This window comes from Filicampus tigris, chromosome 4, assembly GCF_054856515.1.
Source record: "Filicampus tigris isolate MCC_2025a chromosome 4, RoL_Ftig_1.0, whole genome shotgun sequence".
NCBI classification, from domain to species: Eukaryota; Metazoa; Chordata; class Actinopteri; order Syngnathiformes; family Syngnathidae; genus Filicampus; species Filicampus tigris.
In genome coordinates, this window is record NC_141220.1 from 9,413,388 (window position 1) to 9,439,603 (window position 26,216).

General features: G+C 41.9%; 1 protein-coding gene across 4 annotated transcripts in view; it reads left to right on the forward strand.

The window, feature by feature from the left end:
- The window catches only part of ldlrad3 (low density lipoprotein receptor class A domain containing 3), a 107,589-nt gene that overhangs the window by 11,720 nt on the left and 69,653 nt on the right, over window positions 1–26,216 (forward strand). For 3 of the 4 annotated variants that reach the window (XM_086029643.1, XM_086029644.1, XM_086029642.1), the window contains exon 1: window positions 8,031–8,455. The exons of the other annotated variant lie outside the window; for it this stretch is intronic. Coding sequence is in view for 1 of the 3 variants with exons in the window: in XM_086029642.1 (XP_085885768.1) it covers window positions 8,413–8,455 (43 nt within the window). In the remaining 2 variants the exon portion in view is untranslated. Of the gene's footprint in view, window positions 1–8,030; window positions 8,456–26,216 lie in introns of those variants that run through there. 4 annotated transcript variants of the gene reach the window in all.

Consider the following 26,216-nt stretch of genomic DNA (forward strand, 5'->3'; position numbering starts at 1 on the left):
CATTTTTTCTGAGCTTCCCTCTGTTCTCTCTGTTTGTGTCCTTCTCCTACTCCTTCTTCGTCTCGTCTCTTCTCATTCTTCTTCTCCATCTTTCTTTACCTCTCTTCTTTGTGCAGACTGCATATGTGTGTTGTTGTTTTTTAAGCTTTTTGCAGAGTAAGTAAGTACGCACAGTTGGTAGTGTTTGACGTGCTCAGAGGCAAATTTTGTCATTTGCCCATTTCGCCGAGTAGGTTGAGATGAACTTTTGGCCGCCTCGCGAGCATATCACACGCACGAGGGACGATTAGTGGGCCGGACTAAAATCCACCTCCGGCCTTGCTTAGTTCAGCCCTTTTTTAAAACTTGTCACCCCCAAACCCGCCGCCCCAAAAATGGGCATCCGGCCGGGGCAGGGGCCCCAAGACGGATTGCCCAGCTCTGGATATTACACGACCAATGGCTAAACAATCGGTAATCATTTGTAAGAAGATAAATTGATTGTCAAGGTATTTGACCACGACCCTAGTAAGATTAAGCTGTATGGATAATCGATGGATGGATGGTATTGGTTAACATAGAGAAAGTGAGTTTTTAACTGATTGGGTTCCCATGAACCACATCCAAACTGAGTTTCTCCACCCATGACACGGTTATCTACGATTAGCGAAGATCCAAATCGGGATTGCCAAGCCATAGAAGTACAGCATATCCATCCATTCGCCAATCCGCTTATCCTCCTCACGGTCATGCTGGAGCCTATCCAGCTGTCTTCGGGCAGTAGGCGAGGGACACTCTGAAGTAGTTGCCAGCCAATTGCAGGGCACACAAACAAATTTCGCACTCACAATCACACCTATGGGCAATTTAGAGTGTCCAATTATCTTACCGTGCATGTTCTTGGAATGTGGAAGGAAACCGGGGTCCCCGGAAAAAAACCCACGCAGGCACAGGGAGAACATGCAAACTCCGCACAGGAAGGCCAGATTTGAACTCACGACCTCTGTACTGTGAGGCGGACATGTAAGCCAGTCGACCACCGTTCCACCTAGTACAGCATATAGTAAACATATATTGTGTTGTATCTTCATGTTTTTCAACAATACTTAACAATATAATCTTAACAAATTTCTAAGCAATTCTTATGGTAAAAATGTATATGAAACTGTGTTCATTGAATGGAGCCGGCGAGGCCCAAGCCCCGCCATTCAATACAGTCTATCCACACTTTTCACTTTCCACACTCAACCTGCATCTTCCTGACATGTCATCCCTGTCTGACAGTCTGTCTTTTTATGGTTTATCAAATGGTTTAGTACAACACCACTCTCTTCTGGTGGATTAATGTCATACCGACCTCTCCTGATGGGTTAATGTCAATATGTGAGGGTGATCAGACTCATCTGTGATTGCACAAGAGGGACAGGCTGATTGACTGACTGTGCCTCTCGTCCAAAAAAACAATGAGTCGGATCTAATGAGAATCGGATGATGGCAGCAATATGGCGTACCCATTACCATGCACATAGACACTGTATGAACACCCTGTGACTTGCACTCTGCGCGAGCCTGCCTAAGGTTCCCCACACATTATTTGTACTGCAATCCCGATCGCTTAAAAGCAGGATATGTCCAAAGAATTATCTGCCGTCAGCACGCTCCCTCCTAAATCGGCAGGGCGGGAGCAGTGCCTTCATCCAATCAGCAATGAGTCTGACCTCAATTGATGTTGTTTGTTGGCATGTAAAGATATCCATGTCATGAGGTTGGCGATGTGAAAAACCTCACGATACTATAGGAAACTGTATGAAAACTTTAAATATTGAGTTTTTGTACATAATAGCAGTGACAAAGAAATAGGCTTGGCCAGTCAGCTTCTTCTCTCGTGTTCCTATTGGCTCAGTGGTGCAAAGTCTTTGTAGTTCACAAAGCAGTGTTTGTTTGGCTGAAGCGAGTGAAAAGTAATGCTTTTAATATCGTAACGTAATGATGACAACCATATCATGGCAATTTTAATATCGCCATTATCATTACATCCCCCCGTTGTTGTGTTTTTCATTTGTTTTTGTGCTCTTGACAATTTGGCTTATTTTACTGTTTGTGGTGATTGGTGTTTCATTCATTGACTCTCTGCCGGGGTATGATCGCCAGTCTTTGTTGGACTTGCGGTGCGGCGTTGGAGGTTCGGGTGCGTTTGAGCATGGCTGGGAGAGGACGTTGCCTGCTGACATCGTGGCGGACCTTTTCCGTGTCCACGCGCTCCCATCACGGCAGAAGTGGCGCCACGGCAAATGTGGTGGCAGCTGGCGAGGCTGAATAGGGAGCTGGTGCACGCTACATCCCCTGCTCCCTCCCGGACGCACGGATGTACTCCGCTGCGGTGTGCTCAGGTTAGACCGGAGCCATGGTTTAATGAGAGCACTCGTGCAGCTAAAGAGGAATGCTGCAGAGCTGAACGCAGGTGGAAATAAGACAGGCTGCAGGTCTCTAATCAAATCCTAAAGGCCTGCTGGCGGAGTTAGCAAAGAAAGGTGAAGGAGTCCAAGAGGTACCACTTGTCAAGTCTCATTCGGGCAAATCGCCATGATCCACATGCTCTATTTAAAACAATTGATTCTGAACTGATTTGCACGGACTCGTCCCCTGAATTGTGCGATAGATTCTTGCAGTTTTTTGTTGACAAGGTTGCTACGGCTAGGGCTCTCGTTTTGAACGCCACATTTGGCCCCTCTGTCCACGTTCCTCGTTTGTAACACCAAGTGGGCATTAGTGGAAGCGCTCTAGAGTGGTTTAGATCCTATTTGGCTAGCAGGACCTTTTCTGTTAGCCTAGGTTCCTCTGAATGCTGCTCTGTCCCTCTATCGTATGCTGTTCCACAGGGTTCTATTTGGGGGCCCTAGCTGTTCTCATTGTATTTGCTGCCCCTGGGTTCCATCCTTCGAAAGCATGGTATTTCCTTCCACTTCTATGTGGATGACTGTCAAATCTATGTCCCGCTGAGCAAAAAAGATGCTTTCTCCTTAAGACCACTTTTGTCCTGTCTAGAGGACATCAAAGCCTGGATGTCACTAAATTTCTTACATTTCAATGAAAAGAAAACAGAAGTTATGGTGTTCGGTCCCAGTGGCTCTTCTACATCCAACCCTGTTGACCTGCCCCCCCTGGCTTCCCCCTGGCTTCTAAAGCCAACAGTCTCAGACTTGGGTTGGACAGTGATCTTAAATTGGACCAGCAAATCAGCGCTGTTGTAAGATCCAGCTTTTTTATTCTGGGACAGCGAGCTAAGGTAAAGCCCCTCCTTTCTCATCAGCACTTAGAAACAGTAATCCATGCCTTTGTTACATCTTGGCTAGATTACTGGAATGCACTTTATTTTGGAGTCGGCCAGTCCTGTCTCAAACTTCTCCAGTTGGTCCAAAATGCTGCTGCTCGCCTCCTAACTGGAGATTGGAAGATGGAGCACATAACACCAATTCTGGCCTCCCTTCACTGACTCCCAGTCCATTTTATGGTTCATTTTAAGATGCTTCTATTTGTATTTGTAAGTCTTGCTGCTCCAGGTGCCGAGGACTAAGCGGAGCCTCAGAGAGGATCGAGCCTTCTCTGTTGCTGGTCCTTCCATTTGGAATGAACTTCCATTGAATGTTAGGCTAACCACATCTCTGTCCATTTTTGAAACCCGTTTGAAGACACATTATACACATTATATTTAGTTATTTGTTTTTATTTTTTCAATGTGCTGTTGTGTTTTGGTTTTTTCATCAGTTTATTTAGTTTTTTTGTGTGTTTTTACATTTGCTGTTGCGTTTCGGATTTTTGTTGTAGTGTTTTGCACTTTAGGGCCACCATAAGTTTCACGTGACATTCTGATGACATAAAGATGAATTAAATGCAGTTTGATTTTTGAAGCATTTTGCCCCCAAACATTTTGGTTGCAGTCCAAATTTTACAATGATAGGATTTTTTTTACTTTGAACATTTTACCGTCTTTGTGACACGTCTGTTCTACCAGAAGTTTCATATTCCCTTTTATCAAAGAGCTTTCCTTTACTTTTTCACTTGTCAGTTGATTTTATTTGTGATTTGTGCTGAACAGACTTGCCTCTGCCACCATTACCTCTGGCAATCATTAAAATATTCATATCTGCCAACCACTGAGTTTTAAGAGTGGTTACAGAACACACTATCAGCACCCGTCAAAATGTAATGAAATGCATAAGGCCCTTTGGCCAGCGCACCCCAGCAGATAACCCTGCACATCATATGAATTGCTACACATTTTAAAAACCTCAAGTGCTGCATCCTCATGAGTCTGTCTGCCTTGCAGAAGAAATCAAGCATGTGTTCCTTTTTTGGGTGTGGCAGGTAGACGAAAAAGATCTTAATGGCATGACACGGCCATCCCAGGGAGTTTGGGACTGCCTGAGTCTGGCTTGATAAAGCAACATTAAAGGAAGAAAGTGAGCTGGAGAAGTCTGATATTGGCTCCATGCCTCCAGGTGAGCACACTATCAAATGGAGCCGTTTGTTTGAAGCCAGGCAGCCTGCTCACACACAGCTGTGGTTCAGTGATAAAAGGGGGAGCTTTAAGGTGAGGTCTCTTGTGTTTCCATCATGTGCTCTTTTTCACTATTGGTCATCACAACTCCAGCTGACAAAGGAGCACTCAACAGCAACACTGTTAGGTACACCTACACCATCCAGTCAGATTAAGAAAAAAATCTGCATTGATGAAGAAGACACTGTCGTGCTGACAGGTCCACCAGTGACCAAATTGTATATATATTAGGGCTGTCAGTTTGGCGCGCTATTCTCGGTGTTAATCCAAACTCCTTTATACTCACACTGTTATGTATACTGTATTTTCCGGATTATACGTCACCCCGGAGTACAAGTCGCACCAGCCATAAAATGCATAATACAGAAGAACATATATAAGTCCCACTGGAGTATAAGTGGACACCCCCTCGACCCCCTCTTGGAATCCAAGTTGTCTCTGTCGCGTAACGCAAATAATTGTGTCCATATAAATCAAATTAATAAAATTGTGTGCTTAGTACACACCATTTCCACCGAGCAACGATGGTAACATTTAGCTAGCATCCACACATGTAGCATTACAAGAAAGTTACGGTAAGATAACTTTAAACCCACCAAAATGGTCGTAGATCGATTTTATATATATATATATATATATATATATATATATATATATATATATATATATATATATATATATATATATATCAGATTAGAGTTACATTATATTTCTGTGTGTCCTGATTATGTAATACTGGTACATGTACTCTCCAAGACATGAGTCTCATTGAGACTGGGCGTTATTAATATTTCAAAACCATGTTGTATTGTGCTCTGGCGTACAAAATATTGTCGCCACTTAAAGGGATCAGCAAGCCGAGACGGTCTATTTTTCAATAACAAGCTCAATTTATGTATTTTTTTATCATGAAAATTATATTATCTTGCATTTTAGCTTGTATCAATTTGTTTTGGAGAAATCAGTACAAAACTAACGTGTTCAGGAAACAACAAAAAATGAGCAATTTGACCACACACCCCCCTCCCTCCATGCCTCCCTCTTGTGTGACGATACGATAGGGACTGATTACATTTTGTCATTCAAAGTCATTGTAAATAACGTTGCAAATATTGTCAAAATAACAGGGATCAATCGGCCCCAATGCATGTGGATATCTCTACTTAGGCCGACTTCAACCTCTGAAAACATCTCAAAACGATTAGCCTTTCCATGTCTGACCAAAAAGAGCAAGAAATGAGCATCCTACATGCAGCTGAGGTGCATTGAATGGCCATACTCGGCTGAAGGGACCGCCTCGCTGGAAGTCTGGTGCTCTTAAATCTTCCCAAGTCCAACTTTGATATTTCAACAAGCCAACCTCCGGGCTTGTATTTATCCAAAATTGACGCACACGGGCTGGCCCACTCGCACGGCGACTCCGCTGTGTCTCTGGCTGGACAGAATTAAAGCATGGCCACAACGAGACCTCCTCTGTAGCAAACACGGAGCTTCTTGGCTGCCTAGACGGCAGATCTTCATGAAACGGAGCCCCATGTCTTTTCAAAGTTTAGACCTCCATCCATTTTCTCGAATCGGCCACTTATTAGCGATCACATGCCACACCGGTGATGCCGAGCAGATTCTGGCAGAACACCGGCTACTGGCTGACCGGTGGCGTCGAATCGAACTCGTACTCAAGCGGGTAGCTCGTCCGAGACACGAACCGTCATGTATGGACGTAAGAAGAAGATTTCCTTCTGCTACCTTTGCCTTGACTAGCTGCAGGAGCTAGCGGGAGCCAGCGGGAGCCAACAGCCATGGTTGCTTGGCTGCCTACAGGAAAATAACAAAGCGTTTGCATCGCTAAATGTTCGAAAACTACTATCAATTGTCACTAAAATTTATATGCACATTCCTGGTATTGTCCACTCTAACCGGTAATTTAAATAAAAAGATAGAAAAATGATCAGCACAATATGTTTGTGGAGGTGTTTTTTTCCTCATAGTAGCTCACATTTGATGTTAAATATTGTCGCCCGCTTTTATATTTTCACAGTTTGAAATGGACAAGGGTAGGAATGTGCAAATTAATTTTAGTGGCAATTAATCACTTTCAGGGCGGCACGGTGGTCGACTGGTTAGCACGTCCGCCTCACAGTTCAGAGGTCGTGGGTTCGATCCCGGCTCCGGCCTCCCTGTGTGGAGTTTGCATGTTCTCCCCGTGCCTGCGTGGGTTTTCTCCGGGCACTCCGGTTTCCTCCCACATTCCAAAAACATGCATGGTAAGTTGATTGGATACTCTAAATTGCCCCTAGGTGTGATTGTGAGTGCGGATGTTTGTCTCTGTGTGCCCTGCGATTGGCTGGCAACCAGTTCAGGGTGTCCCCCGCCTACTGCCCAAAGACAGCTGGGATAGGCTCCAGCACGCCCCGCGACCCTTGTGAGGAGAAGCGGTACAGAAAATGGATGGATGGATAATCACTTTCAGACACTCGGTGATAACAGAACATGACAAACCAAAACAAGGAACAACACGGATCAAGCCTGCTTGCGATGACGTTGACAGCCTGAGAGAAAAAAACAACACGCCCCAAAAGTGGGCGTGCCAATTTGTGGTTTTAGTCATCACAAAAATGACCATTAATCACTACAGATTATTTTAGGGGGGTGAATTTTAGTGTTGCCATAATTTTTTCATATCGGCGTATTATATAAGTCAGGGGTGCCCATTACGTCGATCGCAATCGACCGGTCGATCGCAAAGGTATCGTGGGTAGATCACTAGCCTATCATTTGCCCTCACTACTGTATTGCTACGTTCACACCAACAGTGTTGATAGCGTTTCTGGCAGTGGAGGAAACCGGAGTACCCGGAGAAAACCCACGCAGGCACAGGGAGAACATGAAAACTCCACACAGGGAGGCCGGGGCCGGGATCGAACCAACGACCTCTGAACTGTAAGGCGGACGTGCTAACCAGTCGAACACCGTGCCGCCCAAGTAATGTCTCTTACTGGTGAAATTTCTGGGGATGTGGCTAAAACCAAGACCTGCCTACAGACAAATACTCTGTGTTTCGGTGACATGAAAAGTTGGGACAAGTTTTTTTAAATAAAAACTTCTAATTTGAAAAAAATCGACAAAATCAATGTAAATCTTTCACAATACATTTAAAAGCAACAAAAATGTTCTATTAAAGTAAAGTATTTCGTAAATTGGCAAAAATCTACTTTTTTTTTCATGAATTGAAATTCAGGAGTTAGACATCCACCTCCCAATAGGAAGTGACATGACTTTTTATACATTCAGTTTAATAGTATCTCAATTAATAGATCTCAAAAAATAGATCATAACAATAACAAGAATGTGAAGCATTAATATTGGTGAAAATTTCATATTTATGAAATGAAATTACACGGGGAAAAAATGCTGCTTCAGCAGATGCAGTAAATGTCTATTTTATACTCAATTCAATGAGTCCATTTGCATAGCGACAGAGAAGCACCTTCTCGGAAGGGTCGCTGGCGGTCCCAAGCCGAACCGCAGTTTGGCAACCGCCATCCCAAAAGGCCGACCCCTGCAGCCGGCTTGCTGTCTCCGCCTCCGTCTCTGAACAACAACACAGGAGCGACCTCGGCTTGCCAGCGTCTACCCCGAAGAGCCGTCCACGTTCAGCCTGCCCCCCTCTCTCCAAGCCGAACGCCATTACTTCAACTCAACGCGAACCTCTCCACGAAATGCCAAAAATGTTCTCATTAACTCGGACGGTGGTTAAGTAGTTCCAGTTCTAAAGTCCAACAGGCGGGAGAGAGCGTCGCCGAAGAAGTTTTTTTTTTTTTTTTTCACCCCCAGTTTTTGGCCAGAAAGCTCAGGTCTGGGGGAAAGGAGCGCGTATGATGTGGATCTGGTACATTCTACTCGGCTCGAGAACAGTTGGTGAGTTTTTGAAAACTTGATCGTAAACTAATGGTGTGTGATGCGCTGCGGGTCGCAGTGAGTGAAGAGGAGTGGGCGACGTGGTGTATGTATCTCTCCGCCAACAAGCTGAAAAACTTTGTATGCCCCTCGAGAGAATGTGCATCTTTGGCGTTAACATAGCCAAGTGTCGAATATTGTTGAGGGGTCTTGCTACCTTCATTTACGATTGACGAGCGACAAGCGTATTGCTCAAGCCACCCTCCACGCTTGCCATCCATCGATCTTGCGTGCGATTTACCGCAACGACCGGCGAGCTCACTGACAAACTGTTCCCCGTGCGGGCCATGGCAGCCGGGCCCCTGCACTGCCTGCACAGCTTACGTAGGCGGCTTCATCACGGCTCATAACGGGACACTTGGCACTTGACTCCTCCACTTCATTTCTGCTGTTTTCCCAATAAGTAGAGGTGGCAAAGGCTGTACCCCTTATACTTAATTAGGTTGGAGTATAGATTAATAAAAAAAATACTCAGGTAAAATTAAGACGGATTTAACTGCAGGATTCATGTAAAAGTAATGAAGTACAAATTCTGAAATGTCCTGCAGTACTATGTAGTAAGTATTATGAGGTTTCCCCAGTCACTCTCATACATTTGATAGCACAAAAAAGGAGAGCTTTTACTGAGAAGGAAAAAAAACCCTGGACACAATTTGCTAAAAGCTAAATTCTGACATGTTAATGACAACTGACATGCCGGACATGCATGAGCAAAACAAAACAACGTCACCAAAAAAACAAAAAACAAACAAAACAAAAAAAACCCCTACAAATCAATGAATTACAGTACGATCATTTATGACAACACTGATGCACCTGTCCCATCATTATCTTCTTGCATTACTGTGTTGTATGTTATATCTTGCATTACTGTGTTGTATGTTATATCTTGCATTACTGTGTTGTATGTTTTATATATATATATTACATTTTTAACTTATTTTATTTTTCATAATTTAAAATGAAGTCCATCTCTTTCAATCTGTTTGTACTGTCCGTCCCTGCTTCCGGGACAGACGCCCATTTTTGGGACGGAGGACGGGGGGCGACACGTTTTAAAAAAGAGGCGGACTAAGCAAGGGCGGAGGTGGATTTTAGTCCGCCCCACTAATCGTCCCTCATGCGTGTGTGATGTCATGAGGCGGCCAAAGTTCATCTCAACCTACTCTGCGAAATGGGCAAACGACAAAAATTGCCTCAGAACACTTCAACAGCGCCACTAGTTACCCAACTGCGCAGGAGATTTTTCAACAGGAGATACAGTGCGAGTTGTACTAGTATGACACATGATGATACCCAGTAGCGCGAGCAGCGTCAGAGCCAGCACACCGTCGAGTGACGTCAGCATGTCGCTTGACTGTCTGCTTCTGGAGGAGTACATAGCTTTAAGTTGTGCTAAAGCTGATGCAAATCAGTCACTGCATGTTCTCTTCTACGAATCCGAATTTTTTGGGGGGGTTGTGTTTTTTTTTTGTGTGGGGGGGCGGACCGACGGAATGCAAGGACGGAAGCTCTTAAAAAGGACGAGGATGGAGGGACGAGGACGGAAGGTTGTGGACGGACGACGGACCGGGAAAGGGTCAAGTGCCCAGCTCTAATAATGACAATAAAAAGCATTCTATTCGACCCATTTTTCGGATTTAGACAGATAGCCATTTGAATGTCTGAAGCTAGTGCTATTTGATATGGAAAAAACATTTATATCTTGATTAGGGATGAGTAACCAAACTGCTTATCAATCTGGTGCTGTAACGGTATTCTTATCAGTACTTTTTTTTTTACTTCCATCCTGGCATCCCCCTTTTTTTTTTAAATTCCGCAATTCAGCAAGCCAATTGTTTGGGCCATGTATATGTCAATCACACAGTTGTCATAGTGATTCATATGATAAACCAATTAAAAAGACATTTAACTGTTAAATTATTTTCTATTTACGTTAACATTCACAGTTGCATCCAACCAGGACTAGAACTAATTCCTACTTGTGTGCCTCAGAATCAGGGGGATTGCAGTCAGCCTGAACACAAGCTTAGCGTTTTTGGCGATGCGTTTCCAATGTTACAATGTTGGAACATGAGGTTATGTTGTGACAATTTACTGTAGCTACCCCTGAAAAAAATGGTATTGCCCATCACGGAAGCGCGCGCACATTGAGTCAAACCTCTGCGACATTACTTTCTTATTTTCATTTAAACACATGAAGAACGCACTTGTTTTTTGATTTTCAGTTTTGTAAATAAGGTTTTACCAAACAAAAGTGCTTGCATTTAACAATCAATCTCTGCATCGAAAAGCAAATGAAACCAAGAGCTGTACTCACTTTTGTTCGGCAGCTGACTCCAAGTGCATTCAATAGCCACTCACACTAGCCTATTTATGTTTAATAATTGCAAACATATTTTACATTGTACATTATAACCAACTCTAACAATTGCCTTGTTTCCTTCTTCTTTTCCTAATATCTGCAGTGAAAAGGTCTACTTTTGAAACAGACTTGGCCTAGTGTTCTGCTGCTTTGCGCAGTGTTGAGGATGATCAGATGAGACACGAAGAATTGACTGACAAAATACCAATCTGTTCTATGATTTCTTGATTTATTATCTAAAGATAAAACTTAGGATGGCGGCACAAAATACTTGTATCCTGCAAATGGATGTTTTCTATTAAAGCAGTCAGTTTGTGATCCATTAGTGCTACAAGCGCGCACACAGACACACACACACAGCACATGCACACGTCGTGCGGCTGTCATGGGCTGAAAAGTTGTCGTTGATGGGCTGTAATGTAATCGTTGACAAGGTGTGGCAGACGGTTGCTGGCCGGCCTGGAAATACACTAAAAGTTCAAGAAAATTCACATCTTTTCCCGACATCCCCGATGGCCACCGAGCCCCTCACGGGGTCCCACAGTAGTGTTCTTGACAAAAGGTTAAAAATATGGAAATTAAGACAAATTGTACTTGAAGCGAGTTGTAATGGGTTGGCAGCTCTGAACACAGCGGGATTCATTCACTAACCGTGTGTATTCACCAATTTCTGTGTGATTCATCAATATCTTCGAACGTGAATTTATATGTATTGTGCAAACAAATTTAGGACATTGTCAGACCATGGACCACCTCCTGTTTTAAAATAGGAGTGAAATTAAGATTTAAAAAAAAAAAATCTGAATCACCAATTAATGAACAAAAGAATAGTCAGGTTAATTGAGTATTACAATAACTGTTAGTTGCAGGCAGCCCTACTGCGGGCATTTATAAAATTAATAATAATTTTAACAATAACTTAAAGAGACAGTGTGTAGAATGATTTGGTTCTTCAATGTTCAATCATTCTAAAAACCCACTGTTAATTTCAATACAATGCAAAATATATGTTCTAACATGTCAACGTATTCTTTAAAATATAACCGTAGGTCTAGTTATCACTTATTATCAGAGCTGGGCACTTGACCCTTTTTTGCCTGTCCGGCCGCGACCCTCCACCCTTGACCTGGGTACCCTTCCGGCCTCGACCCCCATCCTTATTCATAAAAGTTATCACCCCCCCGCCCCTTTCCGCCCCCCCGCAGCAAAAAAAACAAAAAACGTGCATGATGCCGCCGCAGGAGGGATGCTAACGGAAGAGGTTTATTTAAAGACTATTAGCTGGCTAATTTACTATTCAAACCTGCTGTGGACACGCTTCAAACATGCCACTAGTACTTACCCTGCTGCGTGTGCTTACTTCCATTGCGAGCCCTGGGGTTGGTTTTGTCGTATTGTATAATATTTTGGTCCAACAGACTACAAGTCTGCAAGGATTCAACACGTTTATTATTATTATTATTATATAATTATTTATTATTTATTTTCCACACTTCCCCTCCTTCACACTTCCCGGCCTTCAAAATAAAAGCATACCAGCAAACCACTACACAGCAGGTTTGCTCCGGCGTATTTCCGGAAGAAAACGCCACAAGAAGTGCATGGACTCCACTTTGATGTGCTAGCGTCATCCTTGACTGCTGCGTGCAGCTTGACTATACTCGTGGACACAAATTGTTTTGAAACAGTTGAGTTCCAAGTCGGGGGGCGTCGCTTCAAAAAGACAGCGACAACAATGGATATCGTGCCTGCTACAACCATAAAGGGACCGAAATGACTAGACGATGCATTTAATTTTATTGCGAAAACAATCTGCAAGGTGGCGGCTAAGGGGGATCGTGGGTGAGTAGCTTCTTTACACACACATGCGAAACATAACACCCACGCCGCTGCCAAACTAGTTTGCTTTGCAGCAGCAACGAGCTGCGTGGTGCATCCTCTCCGATGTGGGAAACTGTATGTCATCGCAACATGTGACATAATGGAGTATGGACCGATGAGAGCAGCAACAATTCCTGATGTGTGCTGTCCCCAACAGCTCAATGCGTCGGTCATGTGCAACAATGCGGCAGTTGTCACTCGCACCGATGCGGGAGTAGAAAGAAGCCTAAAAAGAAGCCTTTCACCGAGTAGGCTGACGACCGCCTCGCGACCACGTCACACGCATGAGGGCCGATTAGTAAGCCAGACTAAAATCCACTTCCGGCCATGCTTAGTCCAGCCCTTTTTAAAAATTTGTCAGCCCCCACCCCCGCCCCAAAAATGGGACCGGAGGGTCCGACCGGTCCGGCCCCGGGACAGACTGCCCAGCTCTGCTTATTATATTACATAGGGCGAGCCTCCCCTACAGGAGGCTGCCATGTTTGACCGCCATCTTTTTGCTACGGGTACCCAAAGGAGCTCAACTCTTTCCTCTCTGTGGCACCGTAGTGCGCATGCTTCAAAATGCACGCGCTTCGTTCTTAGGCTTTTATAACTTTTGTACAACTTCACTTGAGTAGTTAGTATTTTAGCATGCACCATAATAATGCAGTGGGTTCTTGGCAGTGCATTTATGATCTTAGACCAACTAACTAGGAACAAGACAAATATTCAGTATTACTTTATTATTAAGTTTTGGCAGTGTGAAAGTCGCTAAAATGAAGACACCTCAAGAGGAAACATTTGAAATGGTAAACTATATTAAAAGTAGATTAAAAGTCAGATAAAGTGTTTAGATGAATCACCTGTTAGATAAAAATGGAGCTCAGGAAATAGGAAAATGTTCTCAAATTCACACCTTTTATATCGTGAGAAAGATAATAATTTGTGGTAAATTTGTGGTAAATCAGCTAACTTAGGCTAACTTCACATCGCACGTCTAAACACTCTATTCGGATTTTTGGGTCAAATCTGATTTTTTTTTGTGTGTGCGCCATTATTTTATAAATGCGACCTCGGTCTGCATGGTAGGGATTTCATGATATCCAAATGTCATTATACGATAATATCATTATATGAACCTCGCGTTACGTTATCACGATATTGTGGAGAGGTTGGCAATATATAAGAAGCTCATGATACTGTATAAAAACTCACACAATATTGGGGAAAAAAAGCTGATAAAAAAAATTACATAATTCTGTTTTTGTGCACGTCACTGATAGTGTAGTGCTACACACGCCTGAGTTGTGTGCGGGCAGCGTGGGATCGTTTCCCGCTCAGTGACGGTGTCACGACTGACCTGTTTTCTGAAGCTGAACCGTCATTGGTCGTTACCTGAGCCCTGAGCAACTCGTCCCTCCGTCTTTATTCATAAAAATGATCATCCTCAGACCCTATCCGTCCTTTTCGAGCTTCTGGCCCTGTATTCCGTCAGTCTGTAAAAAAAAAAATTAGGTTAATTAAGTTGGCTCCGTGGTATCGCAGAAGAGAACAGTGGGGTTTGCTTTTTAAAAGAACTAAACACAACACATAAGTCAGTACTTGACCCGGTTAGGGACGTATAGAGGGACGAATGGAAACCCACTTCTGTCCTTGCTCAGTCCGTCCTTTTTAAAAGACTTCTCATCCTCTGTCCGTCCGTCCACAAAATGGGTGTCTGTCAGGGACGGACCGTTCCGTCCCTGGGACGGAATGCCCGTCTCTGCGACGGAATGCCCGTCTCTGCTCATTTGATTTTGGTCACAGATTGGCACCTGAAACAACAATTTGGTTTTTACATCTGATGATTGTACATGTTTACGCCCTCATTCAGCATATTTCAGTATTTATCACCACAATAATAGTGTGCCACTCATACCTGGGACAGAATGCCTGCCTCTGGAAATACAGTGTTTGAGGAAATGATGAGGCGAGGCTTTTGGATCCCGTTTCACGAGATGTCACGAAACATGACGTGACGTCATTACCGTGTGTAAAAATGAACATGTGGCTGAATTACTACTATCACCATAAATGTCCACTTTATGCTTCATGTTTCAAGTGGGATTAAATTAAAGTCAAACATAAAGTCAATACTGTTACTCAAAACAATTTTGCAGATTTAATCTCTCAAACTTTCAGCACTCTCCCACCGCCCACTCGGAGCGCATTTGTGCTCCCGACGACGTCAATGTCGGATATATGTTACCCGGCCATTCAAAAAATCTGATACATATTCGATCTAGGACCACATAAGAAAGTGGACCAGGTCGCATTTGAAAAAATTGGAATTGAGCCGTTCAGACTGTCATTAAAACATCTGATACAAGTCATATGGGCAAAAAAATCTGATTTGGGTCGCACATACCTGCGGTGTGAACCTAGCCTTAATGTACTCATTGTAAAAATCACGTGATTTATCAAGATGGAGTTCATTCATCATGTGTGATGTGTGACAGTCGTAAAAAATTCACGTTCACTTAGTCTTAGTCACTTAACATTTGTCTGCTTTGCATTTTGCCATGTAAACACCGGCCCATTCGTAGTTTTGCGTTTCAGTGGGTTCGTTTGAGGCGTAAAATACACATTTTAGGTTGCAATCAGTGATGCGAAACCACTTACTTTGAGCCTTGGATGCCCTATTTTTGCTTTTGAAATTTGATTCTACTAACATACATACAGTATACTGAACCTCTGTAAATGCAACGACCACTAAAGCAAGCAACTCGTTTATTTTTGAGTACGTTAGCTCATGTTTTTGACTTTTTTAGAACTAGTACAGTCTGGAAAGATGCTGTGACGCTGGTGTTAATGAGTTGGAGCTTGTTTTATTCTTACTACACCACATAAGATCTGGTTTGCTCTGCTTAAATGCTTTGGTTTCTCTCCATTATCTTCATTCAACTGGCAATCTATGAGAGAAGAAGGACACTGTATTTGTCCCCTGTGTTGTTTTTTCTGCCCAGGCAGAGTGACAGCTGGTCAGCCTGCTGTCCCCATCATCAGCAGTCATTTGCTATTTTGTTGTTGTCTCATAGACACCATGGCAGGCGCTTTAGCTGCTGACAGTCTATTTTAGACTGATATTTGGGCAATGCATCCTCTCGTACCACTCAAACAGTACATTAAAGAAGACAAAATTGAATAAAAATAGAATGTAGGGCTCGGTGATAAAGCCTTAAAATAAAATATGTAGTTTGAATACATCGATTTGATCTCCAACGTTGAAAAATGGTCAATTATTTTCCGGTGTTTGGGTTGCAACAATAGAGGTTGGCGTGACAAAGTCTCAGTTGACCGTTTCCTAGCACGGATTTTGAATCAGGGCAATAAGACTGAACATTTATCGGACGGAAACTCTGGCTTTCACGAGTCAGCATAACTGATCTCATTACAGCCAGGTACCCAGCACATATCAGATCAGTTTGTTCTGAACACTTGGTTGAATGTAAGCCTCAACGCTTAGCAACATTAGAAAACACGTTATAAACGGTACTCTAAATGCTGTTTGCTCCCCAATATTCTTTTAACAGACCTCTGAGACTATCACAGGGCAGGTGAATTTACATTGAGAATAGATTACACACAGGTGGACTCCATCATCACCAGTCATTTAGGTCAACATTGGATTATTCAGAAATCATTATGATGAAGCGGCACCCTCCCTGTGTGGAGTTTGCATGTTCTCCCCGTGCCTGCGTGGGTTTTCTCCGGCTACTCCGGTTTCCTCCCACATTCTAAAAACATGCATGGTAGGTTAATTGGACAGTCTATATTTTCCCTAGGTGTGATTGTGAGTGCAAATGTTTGTCTCTGTGTGCAATGCGATTGGCTGGCAAACCAATTGCCCCCGCCTACTGCTGGGATAGGCTCCAGCTCTCCCTGCGACCCTTGTGAAGATTAGCAGTATAGATAATGGATGGATGGATGGCATTATCAGGAGTGAGTTGGCTGCACTGCCAAAAATGTGCCAAATAACATCTCATCCCTTCTTCATTTTTTTTTATTTCTAAAGAAAAAGTTAATTAATCAAATCGATTAATCGGGGCCAACCGATTTTAGATCGATTTTCGATTCATCGTTGCATCCCTACCAGCTCTGCATTCACCCAGTCACAGATGCCAGAAGGGAAGCGTGTTGTTTGTTTGAAGTAGCTCGGTGGTTGATAAACGCACTAAACATCTACTTTTTTTCGACAAATTTTTAAAAATGGCTTAACTAAGCATGGCCGGAGGTGTATTTTAGTCCGGCCCACTATCGGCCCTCGTGCGTGTGACGTGCTCGCGAGGTTGCCAAAATTAATCTCAGCCAGTTACAATAAGTAAATTGACTGCGACTTCTGGCTGGCTGTTGGTCCCAAATAATTATACAATACGACAAATCCAGCCCGGGGCTCGCAATGCAAGTAAGCACACGCACGTTGGCTAAGTACTACTGGCGCATACTGCCGCATTTGAAGCGTATCCACAGCGGGTTCAAATTGTAAATTAGCCAGCTAATGATCTTTAAAAAGCCTCTGCTGTCAGATCATTTCTCCCGCGGCGACGTCAATCATGGATGCTTTTATTCATTTATTTTTTATTTTTTTGGTCGGAGGGCGTAATGGGGCGGGGGCCGACAATGTTTCTGAATATGGCCTGGGGGTCGCGGCCGGAAGGGTACACAAGTCAAGGGTGGAGGGTCGCGGCCGGACGGGCAAAAAATGGTCAAGTGCCCAGCTCTGCCTAAAACTGTAACCAGGACTTTGCTTGCAAACAAACATGAGACACTGTCCATCACACTGTCATAAAAACATGTTTCATTGTCATTCTAACTGCTTGATTATAATGTACAATGATATTGTCATTCAGAGTGATATTTTGATGTCGAAATGTACACGTACCAGTAGTGTAGAAGAAAATCTTGAAGTAAATATTCACATGTTTGTAAATTCTTGATCAGCATTAGGGCTGTGCAATTAATCGAAATTCAATTACAATTACAATTATTACACTCCCCGATTACAAAATTGGCATAATCGTAAAAAATGATTATCAATATGCGTCTATACCTAACGCACTATGAAATCATACTTGAATTTATACATTTGCACCTTTTTTTTATTTTATAATAAATACTTTTGTTTGGTCCAAAAGGAACATAATTATATTGTTTCAAGAATTAAAAAAAAATTTTTTTTACATTTAAACATTTTCTTGTTTTGTACCCAAAAATAAATGAATCATGATTTACATGATTACCAAAATAATTGTGATGAATATTTTTATCATAATCGAGCAGCCCTAACCAGCATGTTGTCTGCACAGCCAGTGATAGGGTCAAAATCAGTCAAGCAGGTAAACATCACATTTCCCCGTCATGGGGTTCTCATCCGTACCGTGTCCGCTTTGGGTCAGGAGCTCATCTGCCCTGAAGGAACAGCACAGCAACTGATTATGATGGATTATGATGGATTCCTCCTTGACTGACCTCTGCAGGCAGTAACATATTCTTCACTGCGCCTGTACACACTCAAATATTTATATATTTATTAAAATGGGCAAGTGTAGTCATGAATGAATGGAACGGTTTTTTTTTTTATAATAATGCATATTTAAATCTTGAAGTAGGAATCAACCTACACACATTGTCAAATACATATGGTATGCTTACTGTTTGGCCTGTACAAATGAAAATACATGATACATTGCGGGACCATGCAGTGCCATTACCTTTCAAATTCGTTGCATTTTATAAAAGTAGCGGAGCTCGAGGCTGCAACCAAAATGGTCCCATATGCGACCTTTTCTTTGGCGTGTGTGAGTAAGAATTTCGTCTGGTTACATTCATGCAAATGCATACGTTTGAATGCTCCCTCCAACACAAGCACTGTATAAGACATTGTGGTTGAAACATAGTTTCTGCATTGTGCATACGCAGATCTTAGATGCACATGCGGTTCCATTCATGCTACATTTCAGGGTTCACGTCAGATGGCTCAAATCTCTTGACATGAACAAACATTACCCCAAACACAGGAGCTGTTTCTTTTCACGTTTGCACGGCCGGCATTTGGATTATTCTTGCGTGGACTACTGCATATGCAACTGCTGCACATCTGCGGCCCACATGCAGTCCTAAGCGTTCTGCGGATGCGCAATGCGGACAGAATGAATCAGCCTTTATGTGTTCTGTCCACACAGACTGAAAACCTGTGATAAAATCACCTCCATGCGCCGTATATCATTGATGATATATGGAGGCACCAGCGTCTCCACAAAAGAGTGAGAGATTGTGTATGCCCAGACTATTGAGAACGGAAGACCGTCTAATAGATTGATGGGCCACATTGAGGTTCAACATGCCCATGCAAGATGTAATGTGCGTTTCTCTCTTGATAATGATCATGTGAAATGCTCTAAAAATTCACAATAGTCGTCTTGTATGTATATTTACTGTATATGAGTTGAATTGCAGCGGGTTACGCACCGCTGGTATTCAGTGAAAGTTCTAACTGCAGAGTGTACGTACAGCATTTATGAGAAATAAAGAGATGGTGTTAACATATCGTCGCTGTCCTGTGAAAAACACGTATGTACAATTTTGTAATTTTTAAAAAAATTTCTCGTGAATGGGATGCCTGTAACGCGGAAACCCCATTTACATGAAAATAAAGAAAAAGAAAAAAATATATACAGTAAGTACATAAGTACACAAGTGACAGTCCATTTACCATTTACCATAAGGCTTTTTCATAGAACAGCGACGATCTACATATCTTACTTGTTTTTATTTGACAAATGTTTTTCTGTATTCTTTTAAACTTGTACAAAATAAATGACCTGTTTTGTCAGGCACTGCTTGCGTAAACAAATTTACAATCCTAGTCACTGTCAATCTTTACTTAATATGAAACTATCAGTATGCCAATTACGTAAGACTACTATTCATCAGCGTGCATGGTCATGGCTTTTTTTGCATGCTTTTCTTTTTGTGTTATAAAATTTTAAAAAGTAGTTGACTTTTGACATATGTGGAAAAACAATGCCAGTGTGGTAAAAACCTCAATTATCGCTAAATTTAATTGGAAGGATAAACTCAAACAAGAACGTCTTTATTTCATTGTACAATGGATCCACTTTAATGTGGGGGATAGGGACCGGGCTGGCCCGCGAACAGCAAAAATCCACAATAGACGTCCAAAAATGGGGGAGAAAAAAAAAAAAGAGATTAAAAAAAAATTAAACAGTGATGATGATGAACCACAAATGGTCAGAGGTTTCTGTCCCAGTGCTGAACAAAATATTGAAATGAGGGCTTGGATTCAACCCTCAAGCAACTCAAACATTATGAGTGAACCACCATTGCAATCCATGCTACATGATGTCAATAGTCACGCAAACAGAAATGAAGAAAGTCTTTTTTACCCTCTCTGTCCTTTTCAACCAAAGAATGAAGTGACCAGAAAAACGCTGTCAGCACAGTATACATTTTCAGGAGACAGATGAACTTTAACCTCACATCTTAGCCGGAGACTCTCAATGGATTCAGGTAGAAATATGATTTTTTGTGACCTCATAGCTCTGACTGTCATTACCAGAAGAACAAATTCACCACCTATTACCCTCATGACATTTCTCAGCCTATTAATGTCTTTGCTTGTCACGTCACTTCTGTGTTTGAGTTGGCCTTTTACAGAGCGTACATAGATGATAATCTTAGGCGAATGACCTTTAGTTACAGCATCATCTGCCAGAGAACTCTGTTCAAACCCTGTCTAGTAGTGTCTGCCTTTTTAAACCAAACCCTTCATTTGGTTGATTAAGTACTGAACAATTAAAACATAATTATAAAGAAAATACGGACTATGGTCAAAATCTCTTTGTTGCACAGCCGTTTTTTTCTGGGTTTTGCTCTCTCTGTGTTGATTCTTCTTTCTTCATTGCTCGCTTGCTTTGCTTTCGGGTTTAGTAGATGATATAGTTAATTTCTTGTGATTTCCAACTAGGGATGCTCCAATCGATCGGGCACCGATCATGATCGGCCGATTTTCGTGAAAAATTACGCGATCGGAATATTCTATCACAACCTTTTATTGCCGATCAAAACATCCGATCACCTGCAGCTCGTGCTTGGTTGCTGCGAGACGAAATGGCAAAAAAGTTTATTTGTTTAATACGCGACGACGTCCCTCCGTACAAAAGCATCACCAGCCCTGCACGCAACTGCGGCTGCCTGCCCGCCCGCGCGAGCTACATTGTGTCAAATTGAAACGCGCCGCCAGAAAGGCTCCCTAACGCAGCCGAGCCTCCGCTGCGAGCAGAGAGGAGGGACGCAACACAAGGCTGCGTGGCATGAGCTGCAGGTGATCGGATGCTTTGATCGGCAATAAAAGGCTTTGATCGAATATTCAGACCACCGCAGTTGGTGTGAACATAGCATTGTCTGCTGTGTGTGTGGAGTTTGCGTCTTGTAATACTGTACGGTAGATGCCATGAAAAGGTACCTCGCGCGGGAAGCATGGCCAAAAGCTTCAACACAATCAACTTAATCTGACATTTGAAGAACAAGCAATTGGGAGACTATGGTGAGTTCACGAGGCTCACTGTATTGAATAAATTCAAGGCGGACACAGCGCAGTATAAGTGGCATTATTGCCACATGCAGGGAGACGCATTGTAGGTCACTTGTGGGTAACAGACCCACTATATCATTTTGTAATTCACAAAAAGATTAACAGTGACTTTTTTCTTGTTGACAAATGCACAAGATACTTTGTCTATGCACAAGACAATAAAGTTTCTGAGTCGTTTCCATTTAGGAACTCGTTGAATAGTTTATTCAAGTGAAGCCTGCATGTGACTATTTTTTCTACTTTGATTATATTCTGAACCATGCAATGTTTAGGTGGCATGTTATTTATTTGACTTTTTGCACAATTAGGTCTAGCCTGTGAGACTGCTGATTATTTTGATTACTTAGTTAAAAAATGTTACTAAAAGCTTGTAAATTTACCGTATTTTCCGGACTATAAACTGCTCGGAGTACAAGTCGCACCAGCCATAAAATGCATAATACAGAAGAAATAAACATATATAAGTCGCACTGGAGTATAAGTCGCATTTTTGGAGGAAATTGTGAGCTTAGTACACAACATTTCCACCAAGCTACGATGGTAACATTTAGCTAACATTCACACATACAAGCATACAAGAAAGTTACGGTATTAAATATTAAGATTAAATAAGTCTTTTATTTATCCCCGACCGTGTAGAAAGTTTCCGAGTCTCCAAAAGTATTTATGTATTCGGTCGTAATTATGTCTTCGTCTCCTCTGCGCTCGGCTTACGTGTGGATGCATGATGCAATACCCCAGCCAGAGGCAGGCAACTGCCTGTTTGTGGTTCATTTTTGTTCAACCATCATCTGTAAGTAACTTAGACATTTGTGTGCAATGAGCATGCAACATTTATATACGAGCTGAATTGTGGATGATTGTGTGTTGCTGACTGAACATACTAATCACTTTCGCTAATGCTAATCGCGATCGCTAATCGTTAGCATAGGCTCATCTTGTTCACGAGTTTCAAGTTTCTTGAGGAAGGCTGCAGTGACAGCTGAAACTGGAAAAATAGGAAGATCATTGTCGAAACAAAAGAAACTTGAAACTAATTTAACGAATATGAAGACAAGATTAACATTGGATCATCTTGTTCATGTCTATGAAAATACATGTGTATGTAATGCATAGATTGATTGTATTTTCTGTTTATTGTGCAGTTTCACAATATAAACAGGCAACTTCGCTGCACAACTGGAGTCAGTGGAGTTTGTTTGTGAATGTTTAGCTGTTTGGATAAGCTAGCTTCCTCAACTAGCAAGGCCTTAACAGTCAAATTGTCTTTTTATCATACTATTTTAATTACTTATTTAACAAAAAAACAGATTTTAACCGTTTGAATTATTCATGCATTTTAATAGCTTTTAGGATGTACCTTAAGTTTCTTTATGGGTTACAATAACATGTGAAATGATATAGAAGTAATTGTCATGGCTTGTTAGTGCTGACTAGTATTTCTGATGTTTTGTCTCCCTCTGCAGGCGCTTTACAATACAATACAATTTTATTTATATAGCGCATTTCATAACAGCTAGAGAGCAGACTACGTGAACTATGAACTGGAGGTGGCGTGATTAAATCTGCCAATAAGAAGACAAGTTAGAACTATTGGGGACAGAGTGAATTACGCTAAAGCGCCAGCAGAGGGAGACAAAACATCATAAATACAAGTCAGCACTAACAAGCCATGACAGTAATAATGTGTTAATAATTTCACACAAAGTCGCTCCAGAGTATTAGTCGCACCCCCGGGCAAACTAAGAAAAAAACATGACTTATAGTCCGGAAAATACGGTAAGTTCTTCAGTTATCTTTGTGACTGAGTAATTGTTGTATTGTGCCAGCAACAGTTTTGTATTTCTTCATGCTTTTGAAAAAAAAAATATATATATATATATATACATATATATATATATATATATATATATATATATATATATATATATATATATATATATATATATGTCAAAATTACAGCAATAATATGGCTGTTTTTTTTTCACCATAAATAAATGGAAAAATATACAGATATTCAATGTGATCGGAATCGGTATCGGCAGATCTCACTCATGCATAATCGGTGTCATAAATCCTGATAGGAACATCCCTATTTCCAACCTCTGTTGTGACTGTGGGCTGGCTACATAATTGAGTTAATTAATTGCAAGTTGTAGCCTAGAAGACAGACAAATGTGATGTGGTCTATTTTGTCTTTAATGCATCACTTTTGTGCCAACGGTTTTTCTTCTTTCTCCTTCTTAACATATTTTCCCATGATTATTCACCCTGAATTTCAAATGCTGAAAAGAAATAAAAGGGAGGGCTTTTTTTATTATGTAGCATAATTGGTTGAGAACAAACTAATGTAATGAATAATTTAAAGAAAAAGAATGATTAATGGAACCCCACACATTTTACCTAATGAGGAATGGATTCATAATCGGAGTGGAATAAATAGATCACAGGCTGATCTATCCATCCATCCATCCATCCATCCATTTTCAACACCGCTTATTCTGTTAAGGGTCATGGGGTGCTGGAGACTATCCCAACCTTACTTTGGGTGGAAGGCAGACTACACCCTGAACTGGTTGTAAATAGCTATTTACATTCACATTCACAATTTCACACCATCACTGAAGCCCCATTGCTTGGACCAGTCAGGTGAGTGCCAGTCATTAGTGATAGGCTGATCTAATGTAGTGTGTTAATTTCTTCACGGCAGCTCAGAAGTGTGTATGGCCTCCATGTTCTTGTATGCACTCTCTACATTGCTTTGGCATGTTTCTGATGACAGATGGCCTCCTGGGGCTAGATCAAGGAATCAGTCATCTCTTGGACTGACTGCGGTACAACATGGTTGCAGTGAATACAATGCTATAAGATACCATATAAGATAAGGTCCCAGAGGTACTAGATTGGTTTCCAGCTTCATCAGATGCCTTCGGTATCCAGAGATGCTGACACACTCTTGTCCCACTCTTGACTCACTTTTTTTTTCATTGTCTTGCACCAGAAGCAACTCACTGCACCAGCACATGTGTAGCTATTTGTGATGAATATGTATTCCATAATTGTCCGTTCTCCCTCACTGGATTCTTCAGAAAACACTTATTGTTTAATTGGTAACTGTTGCTTCCCTGTGCAGGCGTGCTAATGGGTAGGGGGAAGTGGCTTGGGATTCACCCAATGGGTCTGAGGATCTCATCTCTTTACCTAATAGCAGTTAATGTGCCGCTGGCTAGAAACAGGACTGAACTTTCTCCATATGACTCAATTTTAAAATGTAAAATACTTTGGTCCATCACATATTGTGTTATTGTTTTTGTTACTCTATGCGCTGGTTTGTAGATTATATTACAGAACGTAGTTGTAAACACTTCTCATTAACTTGTACTGTATGTACTACAGTAAACCTCTGCAATTCAGGTTTGGGACAGAGCCTTGACAAACTATGATCTCAAAACACGTAAATTTCATTTCAAACTCGTCTTACAACCAGAGCTGGGCATTTTACAAAAATTTGCCGGTCCGTTTATTGCCTTTCTTCTGCAATGTGGGTATGCTTCCGCCGTCCATCTATCTGCCTTTTTGTCAAGCCGGACCAAATAGGAATCGCCTATAGTTCTGTCCAACTATCATTTTAAAGGGGCACCCGTTTCCGTCGACAAACTTCTGCCCCCACCCGCCTGCTTGCAGAAATTTGAGACGAAAGACTCACCGTGGCATGGAAGCCTAACCGGACTAAATAGGTCTCCTTTTAGGACCCAGAAGCTGTCACAAAAAGCCTCACCGTGGCCAATGGGAAACGGAAGCCTGACCGCGGCCATTGAAAGTAGACGATTACATAAGTAGATCGAAAAAACGCGCTTCCGTTTATGCTTAGTCCATCTATTTTTCTAAGTTTCCCATCTATCATTTATCGCCTACAAAATGGGTGTCCGTCAAAGGCGGATAGACAGACCGGTCCGTCAGATAGGTGGAATGCCCAGCTCTGCTTACCTGACCAAAAAAATAATGGCTTAAAGATTTTTTGATTAAAAACTAAATAAAATAAATGCTGCAGAGGTGCGAGGACACCACCGTTAATGTCGTCTTCGAGACCCTTAAAAATAACCTTTTGGTTTTGCTGCACATTATTCAAACCTTTTTGATTGCACTCCTCCCAGAACACGGAAAATGGGCTGTGTGGCAATTGTGGGCATTTGGAAAAATAAATAAATACAAAAATGCTGTAGAAAAGGCAATGGGGAACCCTGTGACTGTTAGTAGCAGGGAAATGGCTGGGCAAAGCAATTACCTTGTTGCACACATTATTCACTTTACTGTCTCTGCATGCATGGCTTCCTTATTTTAAATGTGACCCTCATTAAGGCCAGACTTGATCTGTTGCTTTGTGAATGCTTTTGCCTGTGTGCCTCTGTAGGGTGTCTTTAATTTATGAAGGCCAGCTTTACACTCGTGCTTACTTTTTACTGCAGGCTTCAGTGAGCTTAAGGAACAGAATGGAGAATCTTCTCCATTCATACACACACACACGCTAAGATACACACACGCTCACTGAGACAGCAAAATCACCTCCTGCTGCTCCACAGAGCCTGATTATGTCTCCAGCCCATTGAGAGTAGTGTATAATTTAAGTGTGCTCTTTATCTTAGAACCTGTGAAGGCTTGATATTGTTATTCAGAGCTTGATAATGAACATTCTCTGCATTTTTACTCATTCACACTTTCCAAGTTTGCTTTTCTAAAAAATATGTAAATTGTCCAAACCTGGTTGAGAAATGGTATTTGGTATATTATTTCCAACTCATTAAATGTATGTTCATATCCAGGTAGAGGAAAAGACTGTGAAA